The sequence below is a fragment of the Sebastes fasciatus genome, chromosome 2 (genome assembly GCF_043250625.1).
Source record: "Sebastes fasciatus isolate fSebFas1 chromosome 2, fSebFas1.pri, whole genome shotgun sequence".
In the NCBI taxonomy this organism is placed as follows: Eukaryota; Metazoa; Chordata; class Actinopteri; order Perciformes; family Sebastidae; genus Sebastes; species Sebastes fasciatus.
In genome coordinates this window covers 38,332,193-38,353,814 of record NC_133796.1, presented here as the reverse complement: position 1 = coordinate 38,353,814, position 21,622 = coordinate 38,332,193, and the positions used below count along the sequence as shown (strand labels likewise).

The 21,622-nt window shown below is 40.2% G+C and overlaps 1 protein-coding gene across 1 annotated transcript in view; it reads left to right on the top strand.

The window, feature by feature from the left end:
• The window catches only part of LOC141760306 (protein kinase C-binding protein NELL1-like), a 377,384-nt gene that overhangs the window by 283,006 nt on the left and 72,756 nt on the right, over positions 1-21,622 (top strand). Inside the window, exon 14 of the mRNA XM_074622982.1 lies at positions 14,505-14,627. Coding sequence (XP_074479083.1) covers positions 14,505-14,627 — 123 coding nt within the window. The remainder of the gene's footprint in view (positions 1-14,504; positions 14,628-21,622) is intronic.

Here is a 21,622-nt window from a genome sequence, read left to right as displayed (position 1 = left end):
CCATCAGGTGACCAGAAACAAGACTTTGAAATGAATGCTAAAGCTGCTCCATATCTGCTGGATATGTAAATGGGCAGCTGTTTGCTAACGAGTTTTCTTTCACAACTTTATATGGAGATAATGTGTCAACGTTTACAGCTTGTTTTTGCATACTTGATCTCCTCTCTTAAGAATGGAAATACATAGTGTTTTATTTTTGTTACTTTGGGAGCATTTGGATAGAAACATATCTTATGTTACCTTAGTGCTTTAGTTCAGTGATGGCATAAATTATACCGTAACAAGATAAGTGATAAAGGGACATCTGCATCATAAAAGGACCAATAACGAAGTCTTTAAAAGTCACCAGAATACATAAAGGTCCCTAAGTCTACACTGCCCTATGCAAGGAGCCCCTTAAGCCCAGGTTTTGTCTTAATACAATCTTAATGAAATCTTCTTATTTCTGAGCACACACACATGGCCTGCATGCAGTAGTATTGAGAAGCAGCAGTGTAAGGTGGAATAAATTGACTGGCAAGTCAAAATAAAACAGCCTTTTGAACTCCAGGTGGATTACTGCAGGAAATTCTGAATTTTTCTCCAACTAATTTTATGGAAATCCATGTCCTCCAGGCTAAATGCTATGACAGGCAATCAATAGTTCCTCCTGTGACACGGGACAGATCTCTGCTGACTTCACATCACGTCAAGGTGAGCAGCAAGGCCGAGGCAGAAAGTGAGAATGACGACGTTGTGTTGGCACACAAAAAAAAAAAGGAAAATGTAGACAGAAAAAAATCCTGCCGTGCTCTGTTCTTTTTTATGGGGCTTGTCACTGATCATTAAACTTCACATTACTGAAGTGTTCTGCTTGACATTATTGAACGAGACGACGGTGGAAGCTAAAGAGATGAGGACATGTTTTAGAAAATTTAGTATGCAAAGTAAAAGTGAATCATGAGCTGTTGGTTTTGCTCATAGATCCCATAATACACACAGAGTCAGTCTCTTTTGTTGAGTTTTGGAAACCATTTACAAAAAAAGGTTCTGAGCGCTGAAAAAAGAACAGAAGACGGATGAAATGTGAGAAAGGGAATGTCGGCAGACATCGTTTCTGTGACACAAACAACACTGACTTCAGTTTAGTTTCTCTGTGACTTGAAAAACATGATGTGAGTTGACATCGCCAACGCAGTTTCAGTTTGTGTAATGAGAGAAAGTAATAGAGGAGTATAAATAGGCATCAAACAAAAAGGGTATACAAATATAATGTGTTGTGTGGAGACACTGCTGCTGCAGTATTTACTGGGATGGTTAATGGGGAGAGAGAGCTTTTTAAAAGCTCAGGACAGATGCCACTCAGTCAGTTGACTGGGCTACAGCAGCACACTCACATTATAGTTGATGCTCACGTATATCATAAAAACTCTCACAAAAACTCTCACTTGATCTCCATGATTAAGGTGCAGCATTTAAAACTGCTGTCTTTAGTCTGTCTTGATGTGATTGGTTTGCACACTATACACGACGCTGACATACACACACACTACAAAATGTCATAATTCAATATATCCCCATACGACGGTTCATATGATATCTTAGGAAACGTTATTTTTCATGCATTTTGCCATGTAATGTATGTCCTGCAACACAAGCGATCAGTACGCAAGTCCCTGCTGTGTTTAGGCAACAAAACTACTTGGTTAGGTTTAGGGAAAAGGTCATGGTTTGGGATAAAATAACTATGTTACTTAGGCGGCATTGCGTAAATTCGTAAGTTCAGGCTGGTCTCATACACTGTTCGTAGCTATACCAAAAAGTAATCCATTATAATTTGTGTATATCCCACAAAATCAATTTGTGTTTTAATTCACGTAACCGTGAACCAAGAAATATAAAGAGCAGCGAACGCTCAGGGTGGATGGGTGAGTTCACCCAGGAGACCGACGTTCGTGTCCCATGTGAAATGAGAAAGTTTGTGACCCGGCAGCCATGTTGAGATCAGTTGAAGAAATACCAAGCACCGCCTATCAGCCGGAGCAAACTTTCTCATTTTACAGCTGAACCATACATTACAAGATGATTCTGAAAACATTTGAGGAGAGAAATAGGAATTACAGTAACAGAATATTGATTCATATTTGATCAGCGCTGCCTAGTTTGACCGTTTGATCGGAGTTCATGAGTGATTTACAGCTGCTTCCGTTGAATGAACAGCCAATAGGAACGCTCTCTCTCTCTCTCTGAAATGACTTGTGATTGGCCGAAGTCTCCCGTCACGGGCGATAGATTTTTTAAAGCGTGAAAACAGAGCCATGAGGAGGTGTAGAAGTCTCTCAGACCACTTGAATTACAATATGCTGAAAGGTTATTAAGGAATTTTTGCCCAATGATGCCAAAAAACATTCTGTCTACTGCAGGTTTAAATAAAAGTACAGAATCATCAGCAAAATGTGCTAGTTTCAACTACTTTATATACAGATAGGTAGTCTAGTCCGGTGGTTTCAAACTTAAGTGTCACAAGGTAAATGCGAGGGGTCGTGAGGTGATTAATGGGAGAGAAAAGAAGAAAAAGTTCTGTTACACAAATCTTCCTTCGTTTTTTGGGCTTTTCTGTAGTAGTAGTGTTACATTGCAGAAATAAATTAGCTAAAAATTTTACTTAAGTACTGTACTTGAGTAAACATACTTAATTACCTCAATTACCTCTGCTTCCTCACATTTTACAGTGATCAACTGCTCATAATGTCAAAAAGCTTTGGAGGGAATCATTCCTACACAAATGCTTTTGCTTATAACAATCAAGTAGTTTGCTTACAGTGATCATTCGGGATCTTTTCATACATAATATTGAAAAACAAAATGTTTACACTCCCATGATACTTTGCCTCATGGTAACTTATATGTGCTTCCCGCTGGCTACCTGAGCCTGGTGCTGCGTGCACATTGAAATCCCGACAGGAAAAAAAAAAGTAATTTTCTCTCAATTAAAAACGTACTCTCCTCGAAATGTTATGACAAACTTCCAAAAACAAGTCAACGAAACGCTGCAGCGAAACTTGGTCAAACTTGTGTAGTCTACGACAGAAACAGTCATGGCTGCTAGAGATGGAGACAGAAAACGAATGCGCACGGGGAAAGCACCTGTGGTTGAAGCCACCCTCATCAAGTGGCTTGATAATGCCCGGTCACATAATCCCCCACTTAAGCTAGACTACGGTGTCCGTTTCTTTACTTTGTATTCATTTGATAAATGTGAAAATGTCAATTAGATGGTGATCTGCATGAGAAATAAAAAAAGGAAATAATAATAACTAGAATGGCACTCGGAGAGCGCAGACCTCCACCAAGCTGCCCGAATACGATTGCCCCCCCTCTCTGTTCAGCTTGCGCCATCATCCACGTGTATTTGTGTTTATGTTGAGATCAGCTGTACGTAGCGGAGCATCGTAAAACATTTCATTCAAACTGGACAGAAACGAAATAAAACTCACCTAAACCGTCGTCGTTACTCTTTCCAACAATCACCAAGTGGGCTTTGGTCGAACTCAACTGTAATTTCACAGGGTTTAATGTGAAAAAACGCCGAATCTACAGGTATCCCCCCCCCCTGCTCTCTCTCTGTCCCTCTGCAGGCAGAAGGAAAGATGCAGGGTGACGCGTCATGAAAGCGTCATCAGTTACACTGCGCATGTCCTAAAGCCTGTGGTGTTAATGCAGTGGCTTAGCGGAGTTATTAAAACAAATTCCCAAAGCCAGATCATGATCCAGATCGCCACCAAAATCTAATGGATTGTTCATTGTGCCACACCCCACCCCTCCAAAAAATTTAATTCAAATCCATCATGGACTTTTGGAGTAATCATCCAAACCAACAAACCAACGCCGGTAAAAACATAACCTGCTTCCTAGGCCTTCAGCCTTGGCAAAGTTAATAATCCTCCGCTTATAGTGATCAATTTGACCTGGACAGTCGTGATCACTATAACAGGTTCCCATCGTATTTCGGTGTTTAACTCTGACTGAACGTGAAGTGCATTTTACAGGCGGTTGATTTATACAAAGCCGATGTGAGGAGACGAGTGTGAGAGTGGACACAAATCATTAGCTGTAGGCAGTGCAAATGGAGGCCAATAGTTGCCCGAGCATTGGAAATGTTTCAGCTTGAGTGGGAAATTAGCATTTATCCCGTGGCTTTATGACTCACCTATGGAAAAAAAAGGCAAAAGGAGAGAAACTGGAGGGAAAAAACCCCAAAGAATTAGAATTCCTGGTGAGTTTTTACTTGTCAGTAAATAAGACACTTTGGCAAATAAAGTAAATGAAGCAAGACAAATACTCATTTTGTGTTCAATCTGAAGCACCATGTGTACAGTGAACATTTCTGTATTGTAGTGGATTTACTGCTCACTAAACTACTAACCCTACAGGGGCCAGTAAATGACAGAACAAAGCTGTGATTTTGGACACAGCTCAGGCTCTGACCTGCCCTCATTGGTGAGGAACATTATTGTTTTTCCCAGTAATTCTGTGAAATGGGGAAACAGCCTCCATCATCCCTCTGATCCTCCTATTACGCTGCGTTCTCCGGTGTGTTGACGGAGCAGAAGCTGTACCGGGTGTGACGGCCGCTGTCCGTGGTCCTGATGATCAGTCATTAGGCATCATTAGCCCAGCACTTTGGGGGGTCACCTCAACATGCCCAGACCTGACACCGCATCGCTCTATAATCATCAGTAATTAGACCAAAACCTGACGGAGACGGGGCTGTTGTTATCTCCGCTGAGCTCACTACTGTCAGTGTAATAACTTTTCCAGTGACACAATCATTCATCACTGGGTTCGGTTATTGTATTGTAGAAAAAAAAAGTCCCCCCATGGAGACTCTAACTGGTAGATTTGATCAATCTGCGATGGTTTATACGTTCCATTAATTATTTTGTGAGAGTTGTAATGTATTTATCGGTCCACCCACCGAACGACAGCTGATTTTTGAAGCCAGTGCTTTAAAATACAGTTCCTCTGTGGCGGGTGTTGGTTCGAAATAACATTCATATAGAAATACAAAGCCCATGAAATGTTATATTAAAGGGGACATATCATGTAAAACTTTTTCAGTGCTTGTGCACATACATTTGGGTGTTTTGGAGTGCCTACCAACCGACAAACTGTGAAATATGTGATTCAACAAGCCATCCAGATTTGTCTCCCCTTCCTCACATGTAGGCTCATTAGAATATACCGCCCACAGCTTCAGAACTACCTTTGCAAAGGTGCGCCATATTTTTACTCACAAGCCAATCAGAGCAGACTGGGCTTTTTCAGGAGGGGGGTTCTTAAAGAGGCAGGTGCTAAAACTGAGTGTTTCAGACAGAGGGTGAATATATAGGTATATTCAGACAGACAGGATGAGAAAAATAATGTGATTTTTGAATATTAAAGCATGTACACATGTTCTAGTAGAAACCCCAAATACAAGTATGAACCTGAAAATTTCCATGATATGTCCCCTTTAAAGCTGAATTAAGCACTATTTTTGAAAAACTTTTTTTGAAAATTGAAACAGCACTTCGCCCAATCCAGATAATAATAGACTAAACCCATACAGTAGACTATTGGCACTGCAGCAACTATTGCAGCATGCACAAATCTATTAATCTAATACGACTTATTGTACAATCAATAGCAGAATAGAAAACAGTGAAGCACTCAAACACACACGAAAGCTCTTTACATATTGATTGATTTCAGTTTTCAGTCTTGCACCTAATGACTTGTGAGCCAGGACGCCCCCCCCCCCCCCAGGTCCTCTGGCTCCAGCTTTGTAGTTGTTCTGAAGTGCAGGACAGAAACCTTTGGTGAGGCAGCTTTTAGCTTTTATGCTTTTTTGAGCTGTTGGAACAATGCCTCCTGAGGATTTGACCCAAGTGTTGACATCTTAAAATGTACTTTGTCTGCCTAACTTTTGCCTTGAACACTTTATGGCATATCACTCATGTCATATCATGTTTTCTCTTTAATTGTTTTTGCTTATTTCATTCTACCTTTTCACAATAATATCCCAACATTTTAACTTTTTTAGTTAGTCTTCTGTTGTTTTAGTGGTAATCTGCTGCAACGGTTCAACAAGCCCACGGTTCGGTTTGTATTGCGGTACTTGGGTCACAGTTTTGGTTTCTGGTTTCAGTTTGTTTTGCACATTAGGGAGAAGAAAAACTACCATTTCCATTGTGTTTCAACTCCAAAATATATAAACTAGGGCTGCCAATCCATTCAAATATTTAATTGCAATTCATCGCATGATTGTCCAAAGTTAATCGTGATTAATCACACATTTTTTATCTGTTCAAAATGTACCTTAAAGGGAGATTTGTCGAGTATTTAATACTCTTTTCAACATGGGAGTGGACAAATGCTTGCTTTATGTAAATGTATGTATATATTTATTATTATAAATCAATTAGCAACACAAAACAATGGCAAATATTGTCCAGAAACCCTCACAGGTACTGCATTTAGCATACAAAATATGCTCAAATCATAACATGGCAAACTGCAGCTCAACAGGCAACAACAGCTGTCAGTGTGTCAGTGTGCTGACTTGACTATGACTTGCCCCCAAACTACGACCCGTAGGTACCCATAGTACCCATTTTCATTCACATATCTTGAGGTCAGAGGTCAAGGCACCCCTTTGGAAACGGCTATGCAAGCTTTTTCCCTCCTTTTTTGAAGCGTTATTATTGTCTCGGTAACTTTGACAGCCCTAATTGATAGTAATAAATTATATTTCTATATTATATGAAGCCATAACACTGATTTTATACATGGAATAAAGCAGGCTACTTAATGGTCAAGTAGGCCCATGTTCAGATAATTACCTCTTCTGTCTCTCTGGCACCTCATCAAATAATTACCAGGCCTGTGTTTAATGGTGATGCAACGGTTCAACAAGCCCACTGTTTGGTTTGTACGCCATTGAGCGGTCCAGTTTTTTTTACGGTTTTGCAACCCTACTCTCTCTCTCTCTCTCTCTCTCTCTCTCTCTCTCTCTCTCTCTCTCTCTCTCTCTCTCTCTCTCTCTCTCTCTCTCTCTCTCTCTCTCTCTCTCTCTCTCTCTCTCTCTCTCTCTCTCTCTCTCTCTCTCTCTCTCTCTCGTTAATCTTATTTATTACACGGCTTTATTGAATACTCAATTCTGATTGGTCAACCTCGGCGTTGTACGGTCTGTTATTTCTTTATAGCAGACCGTTGCTACGTATAACAGTGCGTTGCTATGGGCGCAGTTCTGATGTCAGACTGGCGTACCGTTGATGTGTCAAATTATTGATTTTTTAAGTAAGTAGCCGTGTAATAAGCGGGATAATGTACAGCTAGCGGGTCATTGTTGTCTTCGGGGAGATGCAAGACGGGATTTATTTCACAACAATGGCCGACTCACTGTACATGATCCCTTACTATCCTTCTTCACTGACAGAAACAAGCAAAGTTCTTGAGAAACAAAACTTGAAACAAATTGAATTGAGACCCAATTTCCACCAAAATACAAACAACTCGCTTTGCGCTGCCTCGTTTTAATGAATCGCCCATCCGTTTTGCGGCTCTCCTCCCGCCCGTGGACCTCGCTCTCGGCACCAAAATACCACACAGGCTGGCAAATCGCTTTCCAAGGTCAGGAAAAGCTGTTAGAGCGCCGCTTGCACTGGTTGTTGCGCCGCCACAAAAATATGGCTCCTAAGTGTTTTCTAGGAGGGATTTATTGCTTATTGAGGTTGGCAGTTTTTCACTTACTCATTATCCCTCAATTCAGCCGCTGCATCTGTCTGTTTATACTTCCAACTCCAAATAATTTCAAATTGGCCAGCAGCATTAATACGCAGCCATGGCCGTCAGTGTTTTGATTGTGTCGCTCTGTCCTCCATCAGCTCACTGCCATTAAAAACACTGAATATTAAATCATGGAACTCTTCCTCTATTACTCCACCATTAATGTAGCCCGCATTTCACATCCCCCCTTCACATAAACTCTTACACATCCCACCAGCGCTGTTGACATTCACCTCCACTTTATAGTTCAGCGTGGGGAGGAAATCCTTGGGAAGAGAAAAGCGAAATAATTTCTCCTCGTTGCTCCGGGGCCTCCGTGAGCACCACTCATTAATTAAGGGGAATGTATTAGTCATGACTCCCACCAAAAGCTTTTGCATATTAATGAGGAGTGTGTGTTTTAGTTGGTGTGTATCTTGTGAGCGGAGGCAGCTTCAGGCCGGGTCCTGACTGGCACTTAAAGACACAGTTTCATGATTTTGAAATAAAAAAAGATGCTTCTTCCGTTGTAAATCCCCACAGCTGCATCATCAAAGGTCTCTTTTTTAATGCATTGTTTATAATCATCTAAAATCATGTTAGATTCTAATTGAAGACGCAGCCTAATCAGTTTGGTAAGCTCCGCAGTAAGACTTAAATCAATAAACACGTTGCCAAAAATCAATTAATCCCATATTTATGAGCGACAATTATTATTTCATGTTGTTATAATTATGTTCTTTTAAAAAAAAAAATTGATTCGTCTGATTTCCTTTTTTCTTTAATAGGGCATTACGCAGGGTTGTGGTGGCCTCAGGTCAACTCGTTAGGATCTTGTAGTGTGGGGCTCATTAGTGGAACATGTAGTATGTATGATGTCACTCTGGTGTGATTAGCAGGCTGATGCAGTGTTGATCAGTGGACTTAAGAGACCTGAGTTGACAGAAATCTGTAATTATTGGTGGGGGGGGATATATTAGACAGCTAGTGAACATTGGAAGCTTTGTGTTGGAAGCATAAAAAATGGGCCAGCGTAAGAATGTGAGCGACTTTGACAAGGGCCAAATAGTGCTGGCTAGACGACTGGGTCAGAGCATCTCCAGAACTGCAGCTCTTGTGGGATGTTCCCGGTCTGCAGTGGTCAGGACGAACCAAAAGTGGTCCAAGGAAGGAGAACCAGTGAACCGGCTGACAGGGTCAGACCCAAGGCTCATTGATGCACGTGGGGAGCGAAGGCTGACCCGTGTTGTCCGATCAAATAGAAGAGCTACTGGAGCTCAAACTGCTGAAAAAGTTAATGCTGGTTCCGATAGAAAGGTGTCAGAACACACAGTGCATCACAGTTTGTTGCGTATGGGGCTGAGTAGCAGGGTGCCCATGCTGTCATAACGTTATGGCTGATTGGTGTCATCTCTTCAGTGTGTTCTGGGCAGTGGGCAACCCTGGGGTCTGAAAAGTGAAGCCAATGCTAGGGTGCCTAAAACTTGCATTCTTTCTAACAGCCAGCAGGGGGCGACTCCTCTGGTTGCAAAAATAAGTCAGATTGTATAGAAGTCAATGAGAAAATGAGCCTACTTCTCACTTGATTTATTACCTCAGTAAACATTGTAAACATGAGTTTATGGTCTCAATCGCTAGTTTCAAGTCTTCTTCAATACAGCATGATGTTCATTTTGTGAATTATGTTCCCATTTAGAGTCAAATAGACCATAAAGCATGGGATGCTTTAGGGCATGGCTATGTTGTGGTTCACAGGTCGCTTCCACGGCGTTGTGTTTGTGTTCCCATTGCGGAAATTTTGAGCACATCTTTGTGCATAAATTTAGCACGTACAATTCAAATAAATGTGAAAAGAGGACGCTTGAGACAACACCAAGTGTCCGTCATGTCTGTAACCCTCTGGGGATCAACGGTGGAGTTAGCAGAGGGAATTTCACATTCCAGATTGGAAGAAAATGGGGGAATGAAGTTGGAAAAAATCGATATATTGAGTCACTTGCATGCAGCTTGGATCTAAATTTCCTGCATGGGTCCATTCACTCTATATCTGGAGCAGTTCAGCTGAACTGCGGGGCCTCATTTATAAAAGTTCTTGGACGACGCTGGATTACCAAAAGGTCGAAGTTGGAAACCGTCCCGGAGCTTCAGACCCTCAGGGGCACCAATGTGTGTCACTGGGTTTGTGGTAATTTGAGTAACTGCAAATTAGCTTGGGAATATGCACATTTATAGCACATGAACTATTTTCTTAATTACTTTATTATGTCGGTTGATGTTGGTATTGAATAGTGAAATCTAAGTGACACTGGAGGGAACCAGAGGAAAACTTCAGCACAGAGTTCTGATTGATTTCTAGAGCTGATGATTCACAGCAGTTACAATGGATTCCAACAGTGACAAACTTTCGCAACAAAAAGAAAAGCAATTAAAATGTTCTTTATAAACTTGTCAAACTACTCATGCGGCGCGATCCATTTTTTCTGTATGTTCTAAACACACATTTCTGCCAAAATATCATGAAATACAAGTGAAGTTAGCTGCTTATATTTACCATTTGCGATTCATAAGCAAACATAGATAGAGTGAGAGCATGCAGCTTATCACGCTAGCAAAGCCGTTTATTTGGCCATATTTTTTATCTAAATTGAATCTCTTAATAAAAGCCTCCATTCAGCCTGCTGCATAGACCTTTAGTGTGTTCCTATAGTACACTCCAGCCTAATAGATAAAGCACTTTTTGGTTGTGGTAACATCTGATTTCACTATGAAACATGGATCATGGTCGTAATTCATTGTAAATCCAAACTACAAACTTTTCTGAGTGACCTTTTAGGTTGTAGGTGGTGAGTTTTTGACACTCAAAAGAAAAATGAAATATTCCTCAAACTTTCTCCAGGGTCCTCAGCAGATGTAGCCAACCGCCAAAGTCTGAGTAAAGTCAAGGTTATTTAGCAAACAGCTGGAAAGCAAAGCCAAAGTTTTGTAGCACCACCTGCAGTACTGAACCCGCCTCTCATTCCCTCTTGCCTTGAGCTAATAGCACAGATATAAAAGTCAAGAGAGCAGTTCACGGCACCCAGCAGAATATAAAACAATGACCCTGTGCATGTACAGTACATACAGCGCTGTGTACCGCCATGTTATCAGTGAGTCAGCGTTTCATGAATGAAACTATTTAATGCAACATATTTTCATACTGCTGGCCTTGCACTGTTTTCTATAATGAAATAGCCCCTCAGTTTGATGGTCCCACAATCTATCCAGCCCATGAAGGACCACACTGCTTTCAATTCAAGGATGAGGAGAGGAATGCCCAAACTGCAAATTGCAGGGTTTTGACATGACAGCAGTCCTTCTCTCTGTTGTCAGCTGTTGAGAACTCAGCTGATGTGATGCTCTCATCTGCAATGCGATTGGTTCAGTTTGCATCCCTTTTAAACAGGCAAATCGTGCATTGTTGATATTCGTAGTGTTACATTATGGTTAGGGCTGTCAATCGATTAACATATTTAATCGCGATTAATCACATAATGTGTCCATAGTGATTCATCGTAAATTAATCACAGTTTTTTTCTTTTTTTTCTGTTCAAAATGTACCTTAAAGGGAGATTTGTCAAGTATTTAATACTCTTATCAACATGGGAGAGGACAAATATGCTGCTTTATGCAAATGTATGTATATATGTATTATTGGAAATCAATTAACAACACAAAACAATGACAAGTATTGTCGAGAAACCCTCACAGGCACTACATTTAGCATAAAAAATATGCTCAAATCATAACATGGCAAACTTAAGCCCAACGGGCAATAACAGCTCATGCCCATAGAACCCCATTTTCATTCCCATATCTTGAGGTCAGAGGTCAAAAGACCACTTTGAAAATGGCCATGCCAGTTTTTTATCTCGCCAAAATTTAGCTTAAGTTTGGAGCGTTACTTTGCCTCTTTCACGACAATCTGGTACGTCATGGTTGGTACCAATGGATTCCTTAGGTTTTTCTAGTTTGAAATGATGCCAGTATCTTCACTCTAGCTTTAAAACTGCGTTATTTCATTATCATCGTGTTAACTTTGACAGCTCTAATTATGGTGTTAAAAATCCTTTTAGTTATTTGTGCTTTCATGTGGAAGTCGTTTATTTATGTGTGAAACTTTAATGCTGACGTCTTGGCCAGGACTCTTTCGGAAAAGAGATTTTAAACCCAATGGGACTCTCCTGGAAAAAAATAACTGTTAAATAAAAATAACAATGAAAATACATTGTTTTGATGAGTTATAATAACTGGATAGGAAGCATTAATCAGCTCTAACTGATTGTTACTTTTACATGGCACGGGTCAGATACTGTATGTAGGCTTAATAGGTGAAAAGCAAAAAAAAAGCACCAGGAATCAGATATTTTCATGTTGTTTTCAGATCATTGTCTATCATATTATACAGAAATCTGATATTGCATTCCCCCCCGCTCTGGTGTCCTCCAAGAAAAATAAATAGGTTTATAGTTGACAGAAGTGGAGTCCAGCTGTAGATACCTACAGCATACGTTTTGATTTATAGTTCAGCATTGGATTGGACTTGATGAGTTAAAAATACAGTACACAAATGTGCATACAGTACAAAACGTTACCAGGATATCGTGATAAAGTCACATGACTTATTACCATTGCATCTCCTGTAGTCAGGCTAGGAGGCAGGCAGGAGAAGGAGATGACATGTAAATGCTTCTAATATCCCATTTTTACACTAATACACCTAATGAAAACATTAAAACATCAATATTATACAGTCTTATACATTCAGAAACCAGACCGGAGCTTAGAACTGTTTCTTACTCAACATCCATTTTTACAACTATTCACTCATTGACAACAACACCACCGTAATACCAGATGGATCTATCGTACGTGATCTGGTCGTATCATCCACCATCTGTGTTTACATTCTTTTATTCACTTTGTGATAGAAGCATCGGTAGAAACGTTCTCCTCGTCTCATTACTGTGATAAACAGCGGCGATCCTGGTGAGCAGGTTCGCAGTAAAGATGTGTTTTCTTGGTGTGTTACTCAAAAAGGGAAGTTTTCCAACTTGCTTCATGTTGTCTTAGTGCTGGGCAATATATCAATATTATATAGATATTGTGATATGAGACTAGATATCGTCTTAGATTTTGGATAGAGTAATATTATAATATGGCACAAAGTGTTGTCTTTTCCTGGTTTTAAAGGTGGCATTACAGTAAAATGATACAATATTATGAACTTACCAGACTATTCTAGCTGTTCTATTATTTGCCTTTACCCACTTAGTCATTATATCCACATTACTAATGATTATTTATCATAGATTGCAATATCGATTTTGAGGTATTTGGTCAAAAATATTGTGATATTAGATTTTTTCTCCATATCGCCCGGCCCTAGGTCGTCTACGCAATCAAAAATCTATATTGGCATTGGAAACTTTACAGAGAAAACACAAGCAGCTCATGCTGGACCAGTGAATAGGGGACATTAAATGCACTTCAACCACCTCACAAAGTATAGTTGGCCTGTCCGGTGCTCACAGAGTAGGGCAATCTTGTAACAGGAGAGACTTCAGAGAGCAGGTCCAAAGCACACCGGAGCACATGGACTTAAGGCAGTAAACTTTATTAAAGACTAACGTTTCGACGCCAACTGAGTCACAGATCTGAGACTCACATCCTCTAAAGTCCCCTAGTCTATCCCCTAGTTAGGAACTGATTCAGCATAGGCCGGAAAAATTGGGAGGGAACAATAAGCTGCGTGTAGGCAGGTAAACAAACATATATCATATAATAACAAAAAGAGAATTAAAAGTAAATATATAAATAGCAGTTTCAATGCCTACATTCATGTACATATATCAAACATAATTGTAATAATAGTGATAAATAACGACAAAGATATATACATCCAACATCCAAATATCAAAAAGATCTTAAATATCTTAAACGCCACCCCCTAGTGAGGAGCTCCCGTCAGTAGTAGGAGAGTGAGCTACAATCAGATTATCAATAGATAAAAGAGACATACATGAGGGGATATATAATACTAGTCAGTAATATAATAATTAATGATATGATATTGGAGTACTGGGACATATTGAGACATTTTAAGCAAACTGTTTTCCTTTATCAGATGTAAACTCCACAGAGTTAATGATCTAAAAGTTCTACATGTTTACATGATTTAGTGAGTGTTGAGTGTTGATATATTTCTGGATGTTGTGTCTCACTAGTCACTAGTATGTAAGCCAACATCATTAGACTAATTGATGCTGATACTGTGAGCAATCAGTCAGCCCACCTGGCATGCATCAGCTGTAGCTGCTCACACCGACTACCACCCAGCGGTTTTAATATAAAACTAGAAAAGGAAAAGCAGCTGTTGCTCTGCCATTGTTTGAAGTAACCTTCATGTTACAACATTTATTTCAAATCCATTTTGAACACTCGGAAACGTGGACGCTCAGAAATCTGGCTGTTGACAAAAGAAAAAGCTCAGCTGTGACCTCATATTCTCAGCCAACTAGCTTGTTGACTGTCCTCATCAGTGGAATTTAATGGCTGCTCATCTCAAAAAAATAAATGAGCATTTTTTCCAATGACCTCTCCATCTTCCACACAACAAACACACACGGATCTATTCTGACTGTGGTGTCTCTCTCTCTCTCTCTCCATCTCTCCCTCAGAGCACGACGAGTGCGCCAGCGGCCAGAATTTGTGTGATGAGAACGCCATCTGCACCAACACCATCAGAGGACACCTGTGTACCTGCAAGCCGGGCTACGTGGGCAACGGCACCATCTGCAGAGGTAAGTTCCTGCCCCGGAACAGCCCTCCAGACACACAAATACAGACCCAAACCTTTCTCCACACAGCCTTTGATGGCGGCTGAGCCTCTGCTCCGTAACATCGCGGTCGGCCTGGTTCACTCCTCCTTCACATCACCTAACCAGGCAGCAGCTGCTGCAGAGATGATGAAAATTGATTCTGGAGCAGTTTCAGCCTGTTTTTCCACATGTGTGCCTCCTCTCCCTCACTGCACACTCTGCTCCCTGTTGACCTGTCACCCCACCCGGGCGCCTCACCCGATTGGCCCCTACAGCACCACACAGATGGAGGGAGGGAGGAAGGAGGGCGGAATGGAGAAATGATTTTGTGCAGTGTGTGTGTGGTCGTGTGTGTCGTACATGCAGCGCTAACAATTGAACAATACCAAAAAAAATCTCTTTTATAATCTTTTGTAGAAGCCTCCATTCAGCCTGCTGCATGGACCTTGTTTAGTACACTCCAGCCTAATAGTGAAAGCACTTGTGGGTTGTCATCTTCTGAAAATGAAAATAGAGACAGCCAGTGATTAAATGAAAGTGGAAAAGTGCCTCAATAAAAGAAAATGAATAAATGGATACTTAGCTCAACATAGCACAGTAGGTATCAATTTGGTAAGAAGAAAAACGAGGTAACACGTCCACTGTTTAAACACAATTTTAAGATATTATTTCAGTACAGTTAACACCTGCTTCATGTTGAAATATAGTCATTTAAATACTCTTCAAACATAGTTATATGTAACCTGGAAATCCCCCAAAAATAATTTCACTCTTCAGCACTTACAAGGAGCCTTTAGTATGTGACTCACACCGTGTTGTAGTAAATATTAAGGATGCCCCGATTACTGTTATTTTCCTTATCAGTTATTTCATATTCAGTATATGCCCATACCAAGACCGATATCCTATTCATCAGTGTCCTACACAGTAGAAACTCAACAACTAGGGCAGACCGATAATTCACTTTTATCATCTGTGGACTTTCAATGAAATTGTGATTATCGTTGTTCAAACTTTGCAAACATGATTAATCTTTAAGGTTTCGATTTTACACATTTGAAGGCCTTTGTCTAATATAAAGCTTACCATTTACACCCTGTCCATTGCCATGAGCATGAATTGCATTATTTTATTATTATATATTGTAGTGTGATTTTTTTAAATCAATATCAGAAAGTATTATGTTTAATGTTGCAATGATGCAACACAGTCGCCAGAATAAAATGTTTTCATTGTACGTTTATGCAAACCACAGATACAGAACCAAACATACATTTCATATCAACATTTCTACACAAGTGTATATCGGCATTGCGATGTTTTAACCGCACGTGGCATTTTTGCCGTTTCAAAACTACATTTTCAATTACCTTTAGGTTTAGGCAACAAAACTACTTGTTTAGTTTCAGTAAAATATGTTTTGGGTTAAAATAAGTACATTACTTTTGGTTTCAAACAGATCACCTCGAAACGTAATTGACAATGCAGTTTTGTTGTATGGGGATGCAAGTTGAGACCAGACCAGGCTGAATGAAAACCTACATTAGAATGACTGTCGGTTAAAGCAATATCTCATAACATATATACATTATCTAAAATTTTAAATTAACAGCAGGACTTTAGAGGTGTGATGCACCCGTGAAATGTCACTGAAATAGTGCTGAGCAGTGCATAAAGCGACAAAGCCAGTGCTGAAGTGCATCTTTGACAGCTGCTGTTCCCAGAGCGCAATGGCTTATCCAATTTAGTGATTGGAAATCAAGCTTTGTATGCGCCATACTTATCAATTTCAAAGTTTCAGTTTTAGCAAAATGTGTCTAAAAACCGGCCTGCTGCCATGCAAAGTGAGCTTTAACAGTTTCTAACAACATCCTGCTGTTACTGTGCAACCTTGATGTGTTACATGGTTTCAGCAGCTTGTCACAATCGATGCAGATGTCTTGCCAATAACATTGGCTTTTGGCCCATTTTCACTGTCTGGCCATTTCAGAAATGGCATTTTTAATAAACTCTGTGAGCACATTTTATCTGATGACAGCTTTACAACAAGAGTGACTTATTGCTGTTTAATGATTTCCCATTGAGGGGAAGCTGCACTGTGCTTAACAACTCCTTTATTGAACTGAACAATCGAATGAGAAGTAATAATAATAATAATAATAAAAAAAAACATTAAATTGGATTTATGTTTGTTTACCAATTACATGAAAAGCACTTTGGGAGCTTGCATTGGCATTTGTTTCTCTGCTGTAGTTCCGTGACCCGGTGTTAGTGTTTATGTGAGTGAATATTTGCAGTGTAGCTGTTTACATGCCCTCTGACATTCTCAGGTGTGTGTGTGTGTGTGTGTGTGTGTGTGTGTGTGTGCATTTCTACACACACACCCTCCAGTTCTAGGGTCAGGTGTCCACTCGTCCATGTACTGTACGGACTATATTTTACTGTATATATGTGCACTGAAGGCTGCCGCAGTGGGACGGTCTCTAAAGGTTCAGGTAAGATGGAGCAGGGCCGTCGATAGCGGTGCATGTAGGGCCCTTTACGTAGTCTGAGGAGACTCGTTAGAGCGTTAGCAGCTTCTACGAGCCAGAGGAGCGTCACAGCTCAAGCTCTCAGATGAGTGCAACGAATATCCCCAGGGTCTATTATCACAGCTGCGGAAACATCCAGGGAGTCCCCTGTCCACCCGGGTATTAACAGCCATGTTTACAGTCGAGCCAGTGAGGTGAAGAGAGGGAAAACACACTGCATGTAATCAATTTTCTAAAGCTCAGTCTATGGCTATAAGCAACCAGGAAGTCTGAGATAGAATCTCTTTTTCAGGAAACATCTGATAAAAATGACATAGAATAGATAACATGGATATTCAGGTTGTTCTGATGGTTGGTTACATTTTGGATCCAGTTCCACAAAATACCTGCAATTCCCTTTTTTTATTTACAAAGAGTAATATTCATTATAATCAGTCAGGTTGCCATTTAGCCGAAGAGCAGATATCAGATATTTGAATGTCAATCTTTGAGTTTTATTCATTAAATATGGCATATGCTGTTTTTGACAGTTGTTGAAAGCTAAGTCTACATGGATTCAGTAAAATATTTGAAATGATTGAGATTTGGTCGGTAAATTTGATATTAGATTCATATTTGATTAAATGTTTTTAAACCTCAACTCCTCAACAGCACATAAGACTCACAACAGTCACGACTAAAGCATTTAAAGAAAAAAGGAAACCATAGCCTTGACCACCTAAAACAGTTATGTCCCTCATGAAGCAGTTTTTGAATTAGGTCTTTAAATGCCTGATTTAGTGGCATCATTTGGTACTGATGTGAAAATTATACTTTTTCTACTCATCAAAAAAGCTCCCATAGCACCACACACTATACCACTATAAGCCAAACTTGTCATAGACACAACATAAACTGCTAGTTACCAGAATTGTGCTTTTATAAAGTATAACATTAGTAAACCTTTTATTTAACCAAGCAATCGATGCCACAACTCAGTCGGTACTCAAAAAGCAGCGGTTTGATTCGCAGCCCTCCTCACGTCTAGTGTGTGATTTGTAAATAAAGAGATCCCATGAGCTCGCATCAAGCCCTTTTATGTAATTTTCATGGCTGCGTGCTTATGCTTGGCTGCTGAAGAGAGAAGAGATGGAAGTATCATTAAGGTTAATTAGGCTTTGATTTCTCTAACTACTTAATAAACTTCCAGCAAAATGTGTTGCATCATGGGATATCAGTTGCTGTGTAGGAGCCAACATCACCAGATGAAACCAGTCAATCTCAGTGCCGGTTCCACCACACCAACACATTCTCACTCCCAATCTCGTCAAATAACACCGTTTGGTCAGTGTCCCCTCTTGCGTTACTTTTGGACGGTCGTTACATGCATAGTGTCCTTTCAAAATAAACTTTCTTTTTTCACAGGACGTTAGGTTTAAGCAACACATCCACTTAGTTAGGGCAAAGAGTATAGAAGCAAAGGGATGCAACTCTGGTGTTTTTTTGACAAAAGCCACCATTTTGGACTGAAAACACTTTTTAGTTGGACATTTTACGGGTAGTCGCTTTCAGTCCAAAAAGGCGGAAGCGCAGCTTTGCTGCTCGGCGCTGATGTTGCAATGGAACAAACAATTGAGTTTCACTTCTTGGCAAGATACGTTCTTTGGTTAGGGTTGGGAAACGGTCGTGGTTGACGTTAATTTCACTGACTAGCAACTCACGACTAGTGACAAAAGACTGACGTGATAAAATACGTCAACGTTACTTTTAGTTTCACACGGGCCACAGACACCGGCCTCCTGGTCCAAAGTGTTTGTTTGACCCATCCACCACCCGTCCCGCCTGCCCTTAATGGACTCTCACGCTATTAATACTACACCACTTGCTCTGACCGTCGAATAACGCTGCGGGTGGGTTTACATTGGAATTAGTTGAAAGCCTGGTTCGTCACATACTGTTGCTAAAGGTTGCCTCCGTGCGTCGGTTTCCGATGCCGAGTGGCGCCTGACCATATATATTATTTGTGGTATTTGATGAGTTGGGAGTGAGAACGGGTTGTCCACCAACACCAAACAACTGCAGCTTGTGAGGCTGTAACTTCCATTAAACATTGGTTTTGTTTACCTGAAACCTTCTTTTAACGAGCGGCATGAAAGTCCCTGTAATTCCAAAGGCAAGTTCAAAACCGAAACCTAGTCCACTGATCGCCGAGCTTATCGCCTTTTGAGATATTTTGATCATCTCTCAACTTGTTTGACACAGGTGGAAATTAAAACACGGTTAACTTTGACCCTGCCATGTAACACCGTTATTTCCCCCTCATTAAGTCCTGTTCTGTATCTGCGCTGCTGCTCATCACCGTGACAGTTAATAATGTTGTAATTAGAAGGACAGGACAGAGGAAAGCATGTCAGCCATACCAATGATTAGCGAAGGAAACGTGTGTGTGTGTGTGTATATGTGTGTGTGTGTGTAGGAGAGAGAGATAGATGGAAAGTGAATGCTAGGGGAGATAGATTAAAAAGAGGAAGGCAAGAGGAAGAAAGGTAAATGCAAAACGCCAATAGAGGAAAAAAAGCAGAAAACGACAGGGTAAGGAAAAAGAAGTAGGTGTCCAACCGCAGCCACCCCCTCTACCCCGCTGTAACACAGGCATTAGGATGGGCGGCAGGTGGGAGGCAGGTCTAGGGAGAGATCAATGCAATTTGCAAAGTGCCTTCCACACAGTTTCTGCCTTTGGATTGTCTCCAGACTCACGCTACACACACACACACACCTGCAGACAATATATAACCTGATGGTAGCACTACCTCCACATTTTTCACTCTGGAAGTCACAGTCAGTATGCAAATTATGGAACGCTAACAGCTACACAGGCAGGTGTTTAGAATATGAATTGTATAAATGTAAATAACGATGGAAAGACGCCACTTATGTCCATGTTGGAATATGAGATATGGTAAATGGACACCAGAGAAAAAGTATGTGGGTGCCTGAACATTACACCCATACATGATGTCATTCCAGCGCCATGGACATTAATCTGCAGCTGTAAAAGCCTCTTTCTTTCCTTTTAGATTTTAGAACCTGGCTGCAGGGATTTACTCCCGTTCAGCCCCGAGAGCATTAGTGAGGTCGACCACTGATATTGGACCATGAGGTTTTAATTCATCCCAAAGGTGTTGGATGGAGTTGAGGTCAGGGCTCTGTGCAGGCCAGGCAAGTTCTTCCACACCAAAGGAAACTTAAGTTCTTTGTAGAGCTCATTTTGTGCAACAGGGGATTTTTAAGAAACACACTTTTACTGTCCAAAACATCACTACATGCTGTAACATTAAAATTTATCATAAAGTCAAGATGATATCAAAAATGCCCTTTTAATCCTTTTAGATCACCTCCCTGGTCATATTGTGCACCTATTTAAGAATATATGCAAAAAAGAAAAGAAATAAAATTCTTTGTATTTTTTTTAATCAAAATTAAGGATGTAAATCGATTAAAACATTTAATCGCAATTAATTGCATGATTGTTCATAGTTAATCGGGATTAATCGCAAATTTTGTATCTGTTCAAAATGTACCTTAAAGGAAGATTTGTCAAGTATTTAATACTCTTATCATCATAGGAGTGGGCTAATATGCTTGCTTTATGCAAATATATGTATATATTTATTATTTGAAATCAATTAACAACACAAAACAATGACAAATACTGTCTTGTATTATATTGACTTGAACCAAACTGCATGTGATTATCATAAAGTGGGCATGGGACCCTTTGAAATGACTATGACAGTTTTCCTCGCCAAAATGTAGCGTAAGTTTGGAGTGTTATTTAGCCTCCTTACCAACAAGTCAGTATGACATGGTTGGTACCAATGGTTTCCTCAGGTTTCTAGTTTCATACGATGCCAGTATCTTCACTTTAAGTCTTCACTCTTTAAAACTGAGCCCGCTAGAACCTAAAAATCGTAAGTTGCTTTAATGCATTAAAGAAATTAGTGGCGTTAAAATGAATTTGTGTTAATGCGTTATTATCACGTTAACTTTGACAGCCCTAATTTTGATATCAAAATCCAATCGTTTTTTTCCCCCATGAAACAAAATATGACATCTGTTTATGTAAGCTAGTACCGACCACTTTCAGCCTAAAATATCATGACATCATCCATCAATCTGCGACTTTTAGCGACAAAGGACGTGTGTGCGGATGCTACATGATTCTAAGCCGCCCACTTTTGAGCACACCAATCAAATGCAAAGGGTTTAATTTAAATCCCTGTCATGACTGTACACCGCTCAGATATTCCCTTTCACTGGGGTATACTAACAGTACAGAAGCTAAAGGGTTAGTACACTCAATTATTTGCTATTATATGGTCTCCTAATATTTAGTTACAGTATATCCAGGAGGTATGAGGTGTTTAGTGACCCAAGATAAATAACTTTGAGTTAATCTGAGTTACC